The sequence below is a fragment of the Colletotrichum karsti genome (assembly GCF_011947395.1).
Source record: "Colletotrichum karsti strain CkLH20 chromosome Unknown Scaffold12, whole genome shotgun sequence".
NCBI classification, from domain to species: domain Eukaryota; kingdom Fungi; phylum Ascomycota; class Sordariomycetes; order Glomerellales; family Glomerellaceae; genus Colletotrichum; species Colletotrichum karsti.
In genome coordinates this window covers 129,005-146,424 of record NW_024065912.1, presented here as the reverse complement: position 1 = coordinate 146,424, position 17,420 = coordinate 129,005, and the positions used below count along the sequence as shown (strand labels likewise).

Genomic DNA, 17,420 nt, shown 5'->3' with positions numbered 1-17,420 from the left:
GGAGAAGACTTCAAGCTTTTGCCTAGATTTTCCCCAGATATCGCTCGGAAGAAGATGCCGATTTACCTGGCTGCGCGGAAACACGGCAGAGAGCTGGGCAAGAGGTGGGGAAGATGGCCGTGGATCATTGCGAATGGCCTTCTGTCTAAGCCTGAGTGCTGTGTTCCTCGAGAAACCAAATCTACATCCAAAGCCGGAAATATTCAGTATACAAAGAAGAAAACACCACATTCATCGTCGAAACCCCATCTAGACCACTGATCATATCAAACGCCGTTGCCAGCGACAATCGTGTAGGTCTCGCTGTTGTCCCCCTTGCAGGGCGCTGTGACGAGTCGTCCGTTGCTTCCGGGCACAACGCAAGTCGCCTTGTCATTGACGGGCGTCCAGACGAAGCTGTTGCCCGTGATCTTGACCAGCTGGCCGGTGTTCGTCAGACCCTCTCCCGCAGCACGGCCGCCGCAGGAGAAGATGGTAACGGTATCGCCGTCCGCCCGGCGTCCATCGGTGCTGACGCAGCCGTTCGTCAAGCTGCTCACGACCAGCGCCGCACCGTCCTTGCCGTCGTTGTGCTTTCCCTTGGTGATGATGTCGAACTGCTCGTTGGCGGAACCGTTGCACTCTACCAGCGCAACGGGGATCAGGTTCTGGCGAAAGTCGCCCGCAGTGGGGTCGATTGAGAGACACTTCCCGTTAGGGGCGCGGATGAAGGCCTTGGTGAAGGCGCGGGTGGCGGTGTTGTCGAATTCGTTGGCCTCGGCCGCGGCGCTCGGGTTGAGGGTGCCGCCAGCGCGGGACACCGGGACCGGCTCCGTAGGGTTCGCGGCGGGAATGTTGCCGTTCTGAGCCCCATTACCGTTGCCGTTGCCGGCAGCTGCGGTGGTCGAAGCAGCCGGGGGAGCTGCGGCGGCAGGGGAAGTCTTCTCGGGCTTTGCGGTCGCGACGGGGGCCTCGCCGTTGTTTCCTTGGCCAGGGTTAGCGGTGACCGTCATTGTCACGACGACGGTTGCGTCCTCGCCGCCACACCCACCTGGAGAAGCAGGCGCCTCGGTCGCGACGGGCGCTGCCGTAGTCTTGGCGGGCTGCTCGTCGCCCTTGTCTCCTCCGGCGTTTCCGCCATTGCCAGCGTTACCCCCAGCTGCGGCCTTTCCTCCGAAGGTAAAGGCCTGGTTCTTGTCGTTTGCATTGCAATCAGCGACGTCGACGACCTCGCCCTTGACGGTCAAACATTTGCCCTGAGCATTTCCGGGCTTGAGAGCCAACGGTCCGGCGCCGCCGTTGAACTCGAAGAGCTGCGAGTTCGTCACCTTGCCCTCGCCGTCCGCGCGTCCGCCGCAGGAGAACAGCAGAACCTGGTTTCCGGCCTGGCGACGGGGATCGAAGTTGAAGCAAGCTTGGGTCTGCAACGCAGTCAGGGATCGGCTCTGAAGTGGGATGAAAATGGAGTCAACATACCAGAGTGCTCACGATGAGCGTCGAGTTGGCCTCGTCATTGTGCTTCCCGGAGGTGATGGCATCCCAGCCCTCACCGTCCTTGGTACCGCACTGGGCGACCTGGATAGGCGTCAAGTTCGCCCGGAAGTCGCCGGAGAGCTGGTCGACAAAGAGACACTTTCCGTCCGCCGTCTTGATCTGAACGTTGGAGAAGAAGCGGTTGGCGGTGGTGTCGCGCTGCTGGGCTTCGGTGAAGGCCTCCTCGTTGAGCTTGTCAACGACTCTGCGCTGGACGGGGCCTGCCGAGGCGAATGCCGCCGCGTACGCCAAAAGTAGAGTCTTGGAAACCATGATGACGAAAGAAGAAGAAAGAATGTGGATTTCAAGTTGGAAGAAGGAGTGTAAGCGAAAGTGATAAGCCTGTTCAACAGGGTAGTAAGCAAGAAGTGAAGGCTGGAAAGAAACGGCGAGAAAAGAGTGAACGAGGACGAAGACACTGCAGTCGATGAAGTGCTGGCTTCCAAAAGAGAACTCGTGATGTTGGTCGGCGGCGGAGGCGACCTTATACTCAACCCATCGTGGCCACAGCCACCCGTCAGCTGTCACCCGTCATCCAAGCGCCATCCCATCAAGCCCCTAGAAAAGCCATCGCGCCCCCCTTCATCTTGCCATCTCATGTGCCCGCTGCTCGGTATCCCCAAAGCGCCCAGTTTTGGACGTGGTTTCACGATCTTCCTGCCTGCAGCGGCGTTTCGTTTGGCGGCCTGGGTCCGAAGTCGTGGGCCCGTCAGTAGTCCTTGTCGCACATCACTTGATTGCCGTCCGAACACTCGTTCAACGGATGAGTCGGGATGGCATAGCTTCTGTCATCGAGCTCGGGCGCGGATTCGCGACAAGGGACGAGTTCCAATTGCGAGGACAACATTGAAGGTGGCAGGTGCTGTTGGTAGGGATGGCCCGGCGCGTGAAACGGCTCGCGTTGCAGTCGTGCTGAGCGGCAGATCTTGAAGGGATGGCGCGGTGGTCGTGGCGGCAAGATGAGACGGAGAAGAAATGATTTTTTTGGCGTAGAGCGAAAATAAGAGAAGGTCCGCGCTTGCTGGCTCCCCTTCTGCCCCTCTGCCCCTGTCTGCAGGGGGGAACGATTGGACAGGAGTGCTGCCGGAGCATGTGGAGACTCGGCCGGTGCCGGCTGGCGGGTCATGACGGGCGCTTGCCGGATTGTCGGGCGATCCTGGTATGACGCTACTTAAGGAGAGCCATGTTCCTGAATATCATTTCAAGCTTAAAGCCAGACTCAACCTCATTTTACACGCGCTCGTGCGACATCGATTGTCTTGTGTCACGTTGAATTCGCCCGTTTTCTCTACCAAGGACGGGACTGACTCGAATAGTGTCTCTATTGTGCACATGACAAACCCAGGTCTAGATGCGATGAATTACACAAGCCGGCAACAGCCTAGCTCCGAATTAAATATGTAAGGAAGAAAGCCACCCATTTTAACTCCGGTCATCTCGTCATCAGATTTTTAAATCCCTTTTCATTGCCCGTTTTTAGGCGGGACCCAGTATCTAGGATTTGTCAGTAACTGCTCAAGAGAACAGAGGGTTGATGAAGAGGAGATCCTTACCTTCCGTTGATAGCATTCCAGCCAGCCAGGACCAGACTGTCTTTCCCGGTACGATCTCCGGAGCCAGTCCAGTACATCAGGCCACCGAGCTTCTTGAGCTTCGCGTAGTTCGCCTTGAGCGTGACAACCCTCGGCGTGTCGAAGGTCACAAAACCGCTGACCGGGTCGACGTAGGATGCGGCAATCGCAACCTCGTCAACAATGGCCTTGTCAATCCACTCCTGAGGAAGGTCCTTGTAGTCCATCTCGCCCGAGCCGGTCGAGGTCCCTCCTGGGCCCTTGGCGGACGGAAACGTGCGTGCGTAAGCGGGGATGCCCATGACGATCTTTCGGCTGGGGAAGCCGTTGGCGATGAGGTAGTCGACGCCGTCGGAACAGGCAAGCCGGAGTTCGGCGTCCTTGCTGGCGAGCGTTGACGAGGCAAACAGCTGGGCGTGGTTGCCCGAGACGGAGGTCCAGGGACCCGTGAGGTCGTAGCACATGAGGTTCATGTAGTCGAGGACCGCAGCGGCGCGCTTGTTATCAAAGTTGCGTAGCGTCCATTGCGCCGGCGGGAGGGCCGAGGTGAGCTGGTACTTGCCGGCCGGCATTTCGTTGCGGATGGCTTCGAGGAGGGCAATGTAGTTGGTTCCGGCAGTCGGGTCGTCTGGGTGTTCCCAGTCGATGTCAACGCCATTGAAGCTGTACTTGTCGACGAACTCGTGGATGGCCTTGGCGAATTTCTTGCGGGCGTCGGCGCTGGCGGCCATGACGGGGAACTCCCTGCTGTTGTTGGCGCCGCCGACGGAGATGAGGGTCTTGAGGCCGGGGTAGCTCTGCTTCACCTTGGCCAGGGCCAACAGAGCACCCTTCTCGCCGTCCATTTGGATGACGTTGTCGGCGTTGTTGTCAATGGCCATCAGAGAGCCGTCCGTGTTCACGCCGATGAAGGAGTACAAGACGTGAGTGACGAGCTTCAGATCCATTTTGCCCGGCGATTGGCCCTGGTAGGCGTGCCAATTAGGGTAGTAGACCATGTTGACGAAGCCGTTGTCTGCCATGGCTGTTGGTACGAAGCTGGTGATGGCGATAAAACTGAAGATGAAGAGTGCCAAACGCCGGAGTGACGCTGATGTTGATGTTGATGAGGCGACGCGGGGAAGGGAGACCCCGGAGGCCATCGCGGGTGCTGCCGTCATTTTTGTAGGGGTCTTGCTACCTTAGCTGCTGTGCGGGGTTCTGACGTGATCGGCTTAGGGGCAGTGCCTGCCTGTGGTGCCTGAATCGATCGCTATTGGGGCGATAGCTTCAGCTGTTGTGGGGCGCTGAGCTGAGAATGGTGCGTGAATGTGTCACTGGGTGCTGCTTCCGGATAGCTACGTCCAGTCGTGTTTGCCTTTGCTGACTGTAAAAGATTTTCCTGCTACGAACAAGAATTGGACAATTTCTCTCCTCTTTCAACTTCAACGACCTGCTTCCGGAGACAGGTTGTGGAAAACGACGCTCGCCACTGCAAACGTTTCTCCGGTACCTTCTGACAACTCGATTATATACCGTGGTAGAGACAAACTCTCGTCAATTCGAATATTCTGCGCCGCGTGTCGTCGACTGTCGACTTGATTACCGGCAGATATCCGAACGATTCACAAGCTGTGATCCCCGAAAGATGCAACCGTGAATTAGCCGGTTGGCAGGACCCTGAGCGATGGAACACTGCAGCGCGGGATGTTGATTGCGCTTCGGAGAAATGTCGACCGTGTTTCTCGATCAGGCGGGATGGCGGAACGGAAGGCTCGACTGACAACGTCTCTGACGACTGTGCTGCGGCAAAGGAAGGATGCTGTCGTCTCGTTGACCAGGAGAGGTTGGGAAAACGCCAAAGAAACACAGAGGTTTTCCTTCACTTATAACGATCAAGACCTCTGTGGTGTTATGCAGCATCTCGAACCTCCCGACGCTTTGGAGGTCTTTGAGGTCTTGGGAGGGCTAGGAGGTCCATGCCCCGGAGGAAGAAGGCCACGATGTCCGCGAGCTGCTCGGAGGCGCAGCGGGAAGGACGAGGTCACGACCCTCCACGGCGGAGAAGCGTCGAGTGCGCTCAGTGCCACGGCCGAGAGGAATCGAAGGGCGTCGTCTTGCGATGCGTCCATCAAGCCTGGAACCACACGTGCGGTCAGCAATCCGCTCAGGGACGGCGACCTCATTTGGTGGTGCCTGAAACATTTCGCAACAACACAGGCATACACTATCGACTGCCAAATCCATCTTTTTGGCTATTCTACCTTCCTTTCGGAAAAATTGCTTACGCGTCAACTAGAGCACGACATGCGGACGGAGGCAACGGCATTGGTGGCATTGAGGCGTCTACATGAGCCGCATATTGAGGTGACATCGAGTCCTTGGCTTCAAGCACGCCAGCAATCAGCACGAAACGGTCAATATTCTACGTCCAAGAATTTGACTTCTTCGTCTCGACTGTTGAGATTGACTCATCGTCTTGATTACAACGCCATATGGATGGATGGCTGATACGGACCATCTTACTGGAACAAGCCGGGACGCGACGGCAATCGGCCCGCTCATCTGGCTTGGTATACTCGAAAACTGGGGAGAAGAGAGGATGAAGAAGAGGCTGACGAATGTGTTTCCTAAACCTTTTCAACATTGCCTCGACAACGGCGACGGCAGGAGCAAGCCGCCTGCCGAAGGAGGTCTGAGCGACGAGGTGATCTTCCCAAATTATCGTGAATTAACTTCATCAGCTGGCGCAGCGAAGGATTACGTGGAATCGTTCCAAAACGGTGATCCAGGCACCTGCGCGCCTGCGGCTGTCAAAAAAAGCCACAAACAGAGGATTCAGATGATTGGGATCAAAATAGGCCTTCTCAGGTTCTGCGATGCGTATTGTTTTCTGATACCTCAGCATCAGCACCGAACTGATTCGGGACCTTGGAATTGATTACCAAGAACCTCGGAGAAGAGAAGGGGAGATGAATAACAGAAACCGAGCCGGAAATTTGAAGACAGTCAGATCCTTGAGAATCACGGCTTGCAGCAGAAAGCAGAACCGCTCTCGTTGAGCTCTCAATTGCTCGACTCTTTTGCCTCCCTAAGCGAGTTACCTGACGATTGCGTCTGCGGCCCATCTTTTCATCAGCTTCGCAGCAGGGCAAGACGAGCTCTCAAGCTACTTAGCTGCACATGTCTTCGCCAATTGAGGCAGGACTGTCCCGATATCCACATGATAGTTCGACACACTTCACATCGACAGTCACGACTAGAACTTCTGGACACTCCAGAATGTCAACAGACTAGCCCTCCCCGCAGGGTCCCTCCGATGAACTTGAACAATCACACCTAGCTTGACTGGTTCTTGTGGAGGATGGATGGGAACCATGCGAATTCTGGGAATGCGCCGATGCTATTGGCGGTACCGACGAGGCGGAAGACGCCATGGCTGTTAGCTTCGCCTGAGAATACGGACGAGCGTTGTTGGAAGACCGTGAGACTGGAAGCGGTTAGGCACTTCTCTTTTTCCTCTCCCCCGAAGGACCATCTACCTGAAGGATCGTGTCATTTCGAATACCGAGAGAAGATGGGAGCTGCTTGGACTGCGGCGGATGTCCGCGCCGGCGCCGATTGAGGACCACAACCATGCTTCTCTGGTCGGAGATACATCGACGAACACATCGCCTTGTCTGCCTAGACTTGTTATTGACCGCACTAGCGCTGGACCCCACGGAAAACAGACCATGGCAGAATTGTTTTGGACTGCGCTAGCTTCCTGCAACTCCTTGAGAAAGAACCACTTAGAAACTTCTTGGAAAAATTCCTTGTCAGGTCCAGTCTCTGAAGCGCTCCCGCACCCACTGAGACTCTAGGTCCAGTCCAGTAATGAGGCTTCGCTTGCATACAGCAAGCAAACTTCGGTCCATGGCAGCCTGGACGCTCTTTCCATGCCTTGCCAACAAATACCACGTCGAGACTTTTCCTCGTCGTTTGACGGTGTCACATCACGGCCAAAGAATAGCATATTCGGCGTTGACCCGACGCTTGGTTATGCTAACGTCGCTGACTCGCCAGGGAGTTCGTGTTGGGCTGCTAACTCCCAAAACGCGGACATCTTGGCAAACTATGCGACGCGGATCTTTTGAAACCTCATCGCCTCTGATTTAGATGCGCGTATTGGCGATGTCGCGGCATCCGGTCCAAAAATGAAAGCGACGGTCAATTTGGCGGACTGCTCCGTAATGAACCGGGCCCTTGGGAGTCTTGGGTGCAATCTGACGAGGGTTGGCGGTATGCCGCCGTCTGCTCTGCCGGCGCCCGTCATTCCACCCCGGCCGTCGATCTCGGGCGTCAGCAGCATCCCGCGTACCGAGTGCTACTCCGTCTAGCCACCGTTCAGGCGCATTCATCTCGTCAAGAAGCCAATTTGCGAGCCTCCGTTATTCGGAAAAGAACATGCGAAAAGAAGGCGTTGTAGAGCCACAGAAATACCATGCGGTTACGAGAATCAACATCACGCCTGACGTGTTCTTGCATCGTGAGGAATGCCGGCCGCTCCCCTTCCCCTCGCGGGGGCTGACGTCAAGCCAGGTTCACCGTTCTTGTCATCGTGTCTCAGAAACAATAGTTCCCACTCGGCCCGCTGGAAAGAGCACCGGTCGCATTCTCTCGAGGCGAGGCCTCGTTCTTCCGGGATGAACCTGGAGTGCGATAGTGCCTCCCTCCATGGGCCTCATCCGTCATTTGCCGTTTTCTTGCGGCGTCGAGAGAAGAACATCGCCATCAAGCTGCATGCTGACGAACGTTGTCTGGCAAGGTCGGCTGATATTCTCTGCGGAATAGCTCAGTCTTACTGATCGCAGATGCAAACAAGCTTACGCGCTGCCGATCATGAGCATGTAAGATGCCTCGGTAGTTGCTTTGAATAGCGGCAGAGGTCGAGCAAGGAGATGAGGTGCCGCGTCGGGCCAGCACGTCCTCCCTCGAGCCTTTCTCAAGATGCGTCTTTGTTCGCTTGATGCATGATAAACAAGGAAATCAGCGCATGCTGGGCGTTGGTGACACCAAGTCCAACGGGCCAACACACCACTACACGCATACTGGACGCAGTGTGCTGCGGGGTTCCGATGAGTTGGGGACGTCCCTGAGAAAATGTCCAGCTTTGAGCAGCCAAGAGTCTTGGCTCCCCAAAGATGGAAGATATCTGAGAATTAGGGTCGTAGGGCCGGAAGTCTGAAGTGACAGTCTCCAAATCCCAGCATCATGGTTCTATTTTGCCGGCGCACGAGGGAGAAATCGCCAATCCCAGTCCCAAACTCGAAGTTTAAGCGGTTCAACCAGTCGGCGATGGGCAAGCGACTTAGACGTGCCGAGTTCATCTTTTGTTCCGCCGTGACGGTAGCGTGGCCGCTACGCTTGTTTCAGCCTCTAGCTATTCCCGACCTCCCTCTTTTTCAACTTTTGAGGGCCGGGACAGGTTGACTCGGTCAGCGACTACAGCTGATGGGCGACTCAAAAACTTGCTCTGGTCTGCAGCGGACTGCAGCAAATGCAGCAGAAGCCTCCGAAATGCGTGAGAACAGGCGCTGCGCTGCTGCTGCTGCATCCAGCGCGAAGATGCGAGCAGGGATTATTCTCACCCGACCGTCAGCAGCTGTGCAGCAAAGCAAAAGCAGAAGCAAGTAAATGCGCGCGCGCGCGCCGTGAGATAGCCTGCGAGCCTTCGAGGCGCAGTACACACGACTCATCACGATGAAGCGCGCTCTTCTCAGTCAGCTTCATGGATAGCAATCCACACGCCGCCTCTGCCAAGTCACGACGCAGAGAGCCCGAGAGACCCGACCCTTGACCCGGGCCAGCTGAAGAGTTTCTTGATCCAAAAAGACGGCCGAACAATGTCTGACTCGCCGCGGACGGCCGATGACACGACAGGCCAAGCTTTCCCTCGCACCACGACAGGTCTCTGATGGTGGGAAGCACCCGTCGACGCTCCATGCGCCCGATGGGAAGAGGCCAAGAAGCCAATGCCAATAATCCATTCTGCCAACGGCGTACGGACGAATCCCGACGGTTCAATGCGAGATAGGGCACACAACGAACAAAAAATAAGTTGCACGACAGTCTCGTATTCCACGCCCGGCCGAGTCACCCCTTTCACCTCTCAGGCTCCAGGGCCCAGAAGGCTTTGGACGATCACCATTCGGAAACCCTCGAGGGACCAGTCGCAGTCAGCGAAGGGGCCTTGGCATACGTTCCGATGCATTAGCACAGCTCACCGACAGCGACGGTTGGAGTCCCCGACGGAGTACGGATGGGCGCCGGACCTCTGACCGTCCCGGGATGAAGTGCTAGTTCAGCTCGATGGGTGCCGTCTGACATACCACACCGTCCTGTCTTGCGGTCTCTTCTTTTCTTTTTCCCCCTTGAAAACCCCCGCGTCGGCCGGTACGTAGCGTTACCGCATCTCGGGCGCACGTTGCTGACGCCAACGCCAAGGTGCCACACCCAATGCTACCTTTACCATCCACTTCATCCCACTAAGAGAGAAGCTGTACACGACGATCCCAGATAATCAGCGGAACGATCTTTCATCGTCCGCGAGTGGGCTGTCAGGCAATTCAGTCTCCCGCGGTTCCTCCACGTCCCCGGGGCGACGGCGCATGCTGATGGGGCGTGATGAGGAGATGAATTAAGCGCAAAAGAGCCTCTCTCATGAGGACCTTGTTCGGCAATTACTTCTCACTATTGCCGGACCACCTTTGCAGCACCAACACCATATGCGGCCGCACCACGCTGCGAAGTCCGTGTTGATGCTTTCGACTTCCACTGGGGGCTTTGGTGACATTGGCCTCGGCACAAGCCTTTTTTGCGACGAGAACATGTTTCCGTGCTGCGACATTGACCCCGTGAGAGGCCACCCCAGAAGCCCCTTTAGAGGCTGAGCCAGCATCAGAAAGTGAGTCTTTCGCGGAAGCCTTGAGGGATTCTAGCCGTTCTAGAGGCAAACATTCCTTCAGTCAAGCCGTCAGGATACAGCAGTCTTGTGTGCCACGGTGCCAATAGCTTTCGTAAGTTCCATGGGCCATCCCGAGACAGCAACGCCGTACGCTTGTGGCTGACTCTACCTTGTCAAAGTCGCGCTGATCTACAACAATACGATGCGTCGACGTTTGAACCTCGACTAATTACACGCGACTTCAAGTACTCAACTCCGTTCTATCTAGTGCCGTTTGAACCATCCCGGCCCATCTCGGACGGATGAACCTGGGGTTTGCCTTATGTCCTCGCCATACTCAGGCCACCCTTGTCGGCGATGACAGAATGACAGACATTCGAGCCACGCTCGAGCGTTGCTCATCCCCACTGCTCTGATGCTCGCGTCTTCCGTCTGCGCCTGCGGGGACCATGTCCATCAGTACTCTTATGAAAAACCCAGTCAGCTTAGAATGCTCTAAGCCATCTTGATGTCAAAACATGCTGCATGCTGCATACCTCCATACCTTCCACCGCTCTTCTCGGTGCTAACTTACCCTGCCCACCACGTCTCGTATCGGAGCCTCGTCGGGTCTTTTCCTTCATGCCCGCCAAGAAATCATGGCGGCCCAGGGCTGAATGATTACTCCTGCAGGCAAGTGCTTTGCAAGATACCGTCATCGTCCTGTTTTCTCAGAGTTCTCCACGATGAGGAATGCAAGCTATCCGCTCCTCCGCCATCAGGCTGTGTGGGTTCTCTTCTCACAGAGATACACTTAGACTCTATTCTTGGATGGGCCCGACCCACGACATCGAAGTCTTGGCTCTGGGTCCATCATGAACTCAGACGCGACTGTTGCATGGTTCCCTCCTGCACCTACCTCTGCTGAGTCCCATCTGATATTCATATAAGGCTCTTCTTTTCCTCCCTCATCTCCAGTTCCTCTGCACCTCCATCCTTCAAGCAAGCCTCAATCTTTAATACTGATTCCCCCGTCCGAGTCTACCTCACAGACTGTGATCCTCTTACTTCCTAATATACCCAACTCTTCTAACCACCAATATGCACTACTCTACTATCCTCGGTGCTGCTGCCGCCCTCGCCGGCGTTGCTAGTGCTAGGTATGCTGTTCTTAACAGGCTGCAACACAGACGTGAGGACTAACATACTTCTAGCCCCCTGAACCGACGTGTCAATTTCGTCGGCCAGAAGGTCATGCAATGCACGCAACCCGGCCTGGTCGCCCTGACTTACGACGACGGCCCCTTCGCCTACACATCCCAACTTCTCGACCTCCTCGCGGCGAACAACGCCAAGGCGACGTTCTTCGTGAACGCCAACAACTGGGGCAGCATCTACGACTACGCTGATGTTATCACCCGCATGCACTCGGAGGGCCACCACGTCGGCTCTCACACCGGCACCCACCCGGACCTTCAGACCCTGTCGACCGCCGACCGCCAGGCCCAGATGAAGCAGGTCGAGGACGCGACCCAGAGCATCGCCGGCTTCAAGCCCCGCTACATGCGCGCGCCCTTCCTGTCCTGCGAGCAAGACTGCCTGGCCGACCTCGGCGCCCTCAACTACGTCATCGTCGACACCAGCCTCGACACCAAGGACTACGAGCACACGCAGGACATCGACTTCTCGGTCAACAAGTTCGAGTCCGAGCTGGGCGACCCGAGCGTGAACAGCTACATCGTGCTCGCCCACGACGTCCACCAGACCACCGTCAACCCGCTCACGCAGAAGATGCTCGACGCTCTGAGGGGGAAGGGCTTCCGCGCCGTCACCGTCGGCGAGTGCCTCGGCGAGCCCCAGGCGGCGTGGTACCAGTAGATAACAAACCCGTGAGAGCTTCGGCGACTCGGTACGGTTTTCTGGGCGTAAAAAGGGGGATGCGGTCGTGGGTTTGGTTTTCATATAAGGTGTTTTTTTGTTCTATTTCTTCCCTTTCTCGCTGTTGTACATACCTACCCGGATAAACAAACACACCACGAACAAAGAGGTGTGGGCATGGACGGCGCAGCACTTGTAGATATTAAGATTATCGAGATACCAATGTCTAATGTTATGGAGAGCATACCCAGTACCTTGTCGATCGGTCTTTTCCTGCTTTGTGATGAAATGATTATAACCACTTCACGATTTGGGCTTAAAAGCGTTGGCGCATCCCACCCAGGTCTCACACAACCATGAGAGGGTGAAGCTATTCTCGCCGCTCTACATGCATCAATACATACCAGGATAGATTTTCATATTTCTCAAGATCTAATGAAGCACATATCATCTCAAAGTATCGCGAGATTCCGAATAGATTCAAAAGAAGAAGCGTGGCTAGATCACCCTACATCGCTTCATTTAACCTCAGCAAGTGTCCCACCACGTTCAACGTCCACGGAAACGGGTGTACCTGAAGCCAAAAGCCGCCTGACACAACCTTATTTTTTTCCTTTTTGTGCCCAGCTTTCTCCAACGGCTGGACGTAAACAAACTTGGCTTTCTCAGCTGTCTTGGAGTTCTCTTCTCCAACTCTCGGTCGGGGTTGGCTTGGCGCAGCAAAGCACAGTCTCTCTCTTCTCTGACGTGGCTTGGCTACATACGAATACCGGTTTGCATGCAGCCCGAATCCTTCGCCTTCGCCTTTGGAGATATCTGTGGCTTGGTGTAATTGGTCTTTGAGACCTGCGTTGGATTCAGTTTCGGCCGCCGTTATCGGATTGTCTATCATTTACCTTGCATACACCTGTCAACGGATACGTGAGGCCGTCTTCTCCCATGTCATTCCATCCCATCCCACTCCTCCGCTAGGACCCTGAGATATGCAGGACTCCATACATCGCTGCCTAACGTCCCTCCCTCCGTAGACCGCCGCCGGGCGAAATAAGCATTAGACTAGTTACAGATGGTCGTATACATCTAAAATAGGCGTGTGGATGAATCTATTGGAATCCTCCCGCGTTCCTGTATCCTCTGATTGGGGAAAGCGTGGCGTTGCGGCTGAGCTTGGTGAGGATTCGTCTGCGGGACCGGTCGGGACCGGGGATGGGCGGGGTGAGGAGGTAACTGGAGGTGGGGATGGGCTCGGGACCGGGTTGCGGAGGATGATGCACGTGGGGCGGCGGGGTTTCCGGGCTATGTTTGGATTTCCTTGATGATGCGGAATTGAATATTCGATGTCCTGGAAAGAAAAGCACGAGGTCGTTCGGTCGAGAGAGAAAATTTCGCCAGAGATCAGCGTATTCTCTTGTTGGTTTCACGATTTCGCAACTCGTCCAGAAGCGCTCAGCAGACCGTCCCGTCTCCCCATCTGTATTGTTTTACCACGCAAAATTCTACATATAGCCGGGCACATGTCTTCATTCTTCCTCGGGTTCGACAGGTACGCTGAACTTGATGGCGTAAGTCTTCATACTTGAGCTCACGGGGTCCCATCGTGTCTTCTCAAGTACGAAGTGGGAATGGTCATGGAAGATCACCTTGCTCCCGAGTATATGGCGCTCCTCTTCGGGATAGAAGTTTTTCGCAGCCAGCCTGTTCATCCACTGCAATAGCAGCACGAAAATCCGGGTATCCCACAGCCCGTCACGCCTGGGATACTGCTTGAAGAGCGCGAGAATGTCGTTTCTCACGTCGGGTTCCTTGCACATGACGAATGAGAGCGCCAGAGCCCACGTCGGACTGTCTTCCAACGTGAACCTCTCTTGTCCGTCCGACGGCTGGCCCTGGAGCTCGAGATACTGCCTGCTGAGCTTGACCACGTCCCGAAAGGCCGGAGCCATGCGCCCGACGTCCTTCACATCCACCCAGCCTCCGCTGCGCACTCCGCTCCAGACGTAGAGATAGTCGATACGCAGCGCGAGGGCGCGGATGAAGTCCTGCGTATTCGTGTGCCTGGCGCGCTCCACCCGTGCCGCGAGGGGGATGAAGCCGGCGTTCCAGGCATCGAGATGTCGGAGGAACCCGCGGACGCGTTGTTGGGATTCCGGGGATCCGTAGTTGGCAAGCTTCTCCGGGTCGATCGGCTGGGTCGGCATCTGGGCGACTTCGAAGCTTGTCTTGAGGGGCGCGTGGTACTTGACAAAGTGCCGCGTGATGTCCCACCAGCGCCGCGCGACGTCGAGGTTCTCGAACGCGGCGGGCATCTCGTCGACGGCGTATCGTGCGGCGCGGCCTCTGCAACACCAAGGGACCTTGGCATCCGTCTCGACGGGGTGCGATCCGCTGTGACTCCAAGCCTGCAGCCCGAAGTGCTGGAAGCTGGACATGACTTCTTTCAACAGCGGACTCGGGGTTTCGCCCTGAGGGTGGTACTGGTCGAGTATCAAGGAGCCGTGGTTCATGTGGCTCAGACCCGCAGACCTGTTTCCTCGGAGGGTCTCGAAGGCGATGAAGAGGAGACACGCCAGAAGTGACCTCTCGTACGACATTGGTGATGAGTAAAGGAGGTTAAGCGACTTGCCGTAATGCCGAAGCGCATCCGACTGAAATTTTCCTTTGCCGAGGAGTCTTTGCTGGCGTGTCTTGCTACCGAGAGCGGCTGCGCCGATGGCCAGGGCAGCGTGTTTGATGGCCGGATCTTTCCACGATATCTGCGGAATGATGCTCGTGAGGAGGTCCGAATGAAACAGCGTCGTCGTTTTCGTAAAAGCCATCCAGTAGTCGAAGCTACCTTTCTCCAACTGGTTGGTGAAGACGAGCGACGAGTAATTCGGCTCGACGAGAATGTCGCCCTTCTTCGGCTTTCCCGCGATCTTGGGATGGATGACGCGCTGCTGAGGAGGTCGTGCTTGAACCTTGCTGCCGCCTGCACTCTGGTAGCCCTCGCAAAAGCCGGTGTATTTAAGACATGTCGCGCATGCTGGTTTGCCCTCGTCGCACTTTTTGCGACGTCGTCTGGAGGTCGCGGCCCGTCAGCCTCATCATCGCTCGTTCATGCAACAAAAGTCCAACTCACCTGCAGGTGATGCATCCTGTCCTCACTTTGGGCTTGCTAGCCCTGGTGAATGGCTGCCGCTTGTCGACTGCGAATGTTATGAGTTGGCCAGCAGAGGTAGTGGGCGGCATCGCATCGAAGGAGGCTCTTTTGTGTCGTGAAGTTGTTTCCTCGGGTCATGTTGGGAGAAGTTGTCTCGGGAGTTGACAATGAGGGGCCAACAAAGGGGTGTGATTATTCTTTGTCCCCTGCCTGGTACTTGAATTTAGCCTTGCCATGTTATGATCTCCCTTCCATCAGGACTCGTACTCTATCGCTTCTAATCCAACTGCAAGTACATTGTTGGCCCTAAATCCTACCGGTCCCTGGTCTTTGATAAGCGCTAAGCTCGCTTATGAGTATGCCGGCTGGTACCAGGTTGCACTCGCGTATTGGTTGCCTATGCGATGAATGAATGCTAAGCGACATATTGCCCTCAGTATTTGTCGTTGACTTACACCGAGGATAGTCCTGAACTTCATGTCCATGACTGAAGACTTGTTTATGAACATCTAATGACATAAAAGTGAGCGACTCGTGTAAATGTTGAGACTCGTCGGGTGGTGACTTTTTCGACTTCAGACTTTGCTGTAGCTAATTGCAAGTTAACTTGCCGCGCGGTACGATTCAGCAACGCTTCCATGCCGCTGTGGTATATCGTGTACTCGCTGTACTCAGCGAATCCACATTTATCAGTCAATGTTCAAGGAAAATCAAAAGTTTGGACTGATAAAATTTGTCCTTTAGTTGCAAACTCGTACAGCGGGCGGTCAACTAGGCGAGGCTATGTGAGGTGGTGAGAGCGCGGGTATGTTGGGATGACCGAGGCCCTTATGCATCACGAGAACGGAAGACGGGTTCTTGCACCACAGAACATTCATAAAGCATCTTCTGAAGCCAGTTCAAAACCTTCAAGTTTCTTAACCGTGATAATAAGGATTACTGATTGAAAGATACTGTTCCCGTACTCAACTCGACGACCTTCCTCTTCGTGTGACTGCTTGATTTGATCTCGTCGTGTATGTGATGTCTCATACCCATTGAAAACTCCCGCCCATGAGCAACGTTCCTCTCAGGAAGACTTATGAATGACTTGGTGGCCGATTGAAGTTGTCGCCCTCCTCGAGATTTGTAGGCAGATCGATTATACGCACGGAACAAGGAGGGTAGTTCCGGGCTTGATAGAGTCTGGGTTTGGGATAATGTTGATGGCCGCGAGCTGAGTGGAAGTGGTACCAAAGTCCTTCGCAATGTCGTTAAGGTTGTCTCCGCTGACAATAGTATATGTGCCCAATCCCGGACGAGTGCCGTCTTTTTGGCACTCACGCCGGGCTTCGGTAAGGCCCGCGAGGGCGGTGAAAGCGCAGAGAAGAATAGACGAGGTCTTCATTTTGGCGGCTAATATGATGAAGTTGGGAAACAGGTAAAGAAGAAACGGCAATTGAGAAATGGCTCTGGCTGGTCTCAACATTTTAAGGCGGAAAGGAGGCGAGGGTGACAGCATTGTTTCAAGTAGTCCGAGGTCTTCTCGCATTCATCATCATGTCTGTGTGAGGGTGGCTTTGGTTGAAGGGCTCGAGCCCATGACGCCATCCAATGCGACTGCCCGCACGTGAACGTGGCAGTGTCTGTAAAGTATCTTCAAACAAGCGCATTGCCGATTACTTGCAATGATTGTAGCAATGCAGGAAGCAGCAGCGTAATCATCGCGGCTTAGACTTGCCGAAAATCCTGTGATCCTGCAGACCGAGCATGTGTTGCCCTCACATCACAGCCACTTCAGTGCCTGGACATTGAAAGCGTCCAGAGTTGTTCTTCTGAAACCATCGTTGTGCTGCGTCGTGGCGAAGTTAATTCCCGAAAGCGGCAGCAGGGCAAGTCTCCAAATTCCAAGAAAATCCAGCGGAGTGAGTGAATGAAGAATGAAGAATGAAGAAGTGATATCTCCTTTTTCTCAGTGAAAATTGCCAAAGCCATCGACCTACTGTAGTGAACAAGATTGTCGAAGACTTTAAATGCCTCCAGTATTTATTGCTTGAAGTCCATTAGATGTAGGACATGCCACGCAAAGCACATAAACTTGAATCATCAACAGCCACGAACATAGTCAAAGCGGATAAAGAAGGCTGAACGGACCCTAAACAGATTTAAATGACAACACTTGACTTCAGTCTTCTCACCGGTAGGTCTGCAGGATGGAACTTTCTCAAGTTAAAACTGTGGCTACTGGCAGTACGTATGATCTCCTGCAACCCATCTTGTATCTCAGTGTTACGACCCGTTGGGCACACTTAACAAGGAAGCCCCACTAGGACAGCTGGGCGGCTAAGAACGTCACATTTGTATGCAGAATCACGGGAATAAAAGATCTCACCTTGGAAGCGGAAGAACTATAGATAGGTCACATGTAGATAAGATA

At 54.9% G+C, this 17,420-nt stretch overlaps 4 protein-coding genes across 4 annotated transcripts; 1 reads left to right on the top strand and 3 right to left on the bottom strand.

Moving 5' to 3' along the window:
* Positions 1 to 266: 266 nt before the first annotated feature.
* CkaCkLH20_04448 (uncharacterized protein) lies at positions 267 to 1,785 on the bottom strand (the record flags this gene model as incomplete). The annotated part of the gene is made up of 2 exons (XM_038887167.1): positions 267 to 1,400; positions 1,456 to 1,785. 2 exons carry the CDS (start codon positions 1,783 to 1,785, stop codon positions 267 to 269), a joined length of 1,464 nt encoding a protein of 487 aa, XP_038747333.1.
* A 1,276-nt stretch (positions 1,786 to 3,061) lies between these two features.
* Positions 3,062 to 4,243, bottom strand: CkaCkLH20_04447 (glycosyl hydrolase family 18; the record flags this gene model as incomplete). Its single annotated transcript, XM_038887166.1, has 1 exon — positions 3,062 to 4,243. One exon carries the CDS (start codon positions 4,241 to 4,243, stop codon positions 3,062 to 3,064), a length of 1,182 nt encoding a protein of 393 aa, XP_038747332.1.
* A 6,845-nt stretch (positions 4,244 to 11,088) lies between these two features.
* Positions 11,089 to 11,865, top strand: CkaCkLH20_04446 (polysaccharide deacetylase; the record flags this gene model as incomplete). The annotated part of the gene is made up of 2 exons (XM_038887165.1): positions 11,089 to 11,147; positions 11,202 to 11,865. 2 exons carry the CDS (start codon positions 11,089 to 11,091, stop codon positions 11,863 to 11,865), a joined length of 723 nt encoding a protein of 240 aa, XP_038747331.1.
* A 1,520-nt stretch (positions 11,866 to 13,385) lies between these two features.
* On the bottom strand, positions 13,386 to 16,391 carry CkaCkLH20_04445 (C6 zinc finger protein; the record flags this gene model as incomplete). The annotated part of the gene is made up of 3 exons (XM_038887164.1): positions 13,386 to 14,922; positions 14,984 to 15,050; positions 16,328 to 16,391. The coding sequence occupies 3 exons, from the start codon at positions 16,389 to 16,391 to the stop codon at positions 13,386 to 13,388; spliced, it is 1,668 nt and encodes a 555-aa protein (XP_038747330.1).
* Between the last annotated feature and the right edge of the window lie 1,029 nt (positions 16,392 to 17,420).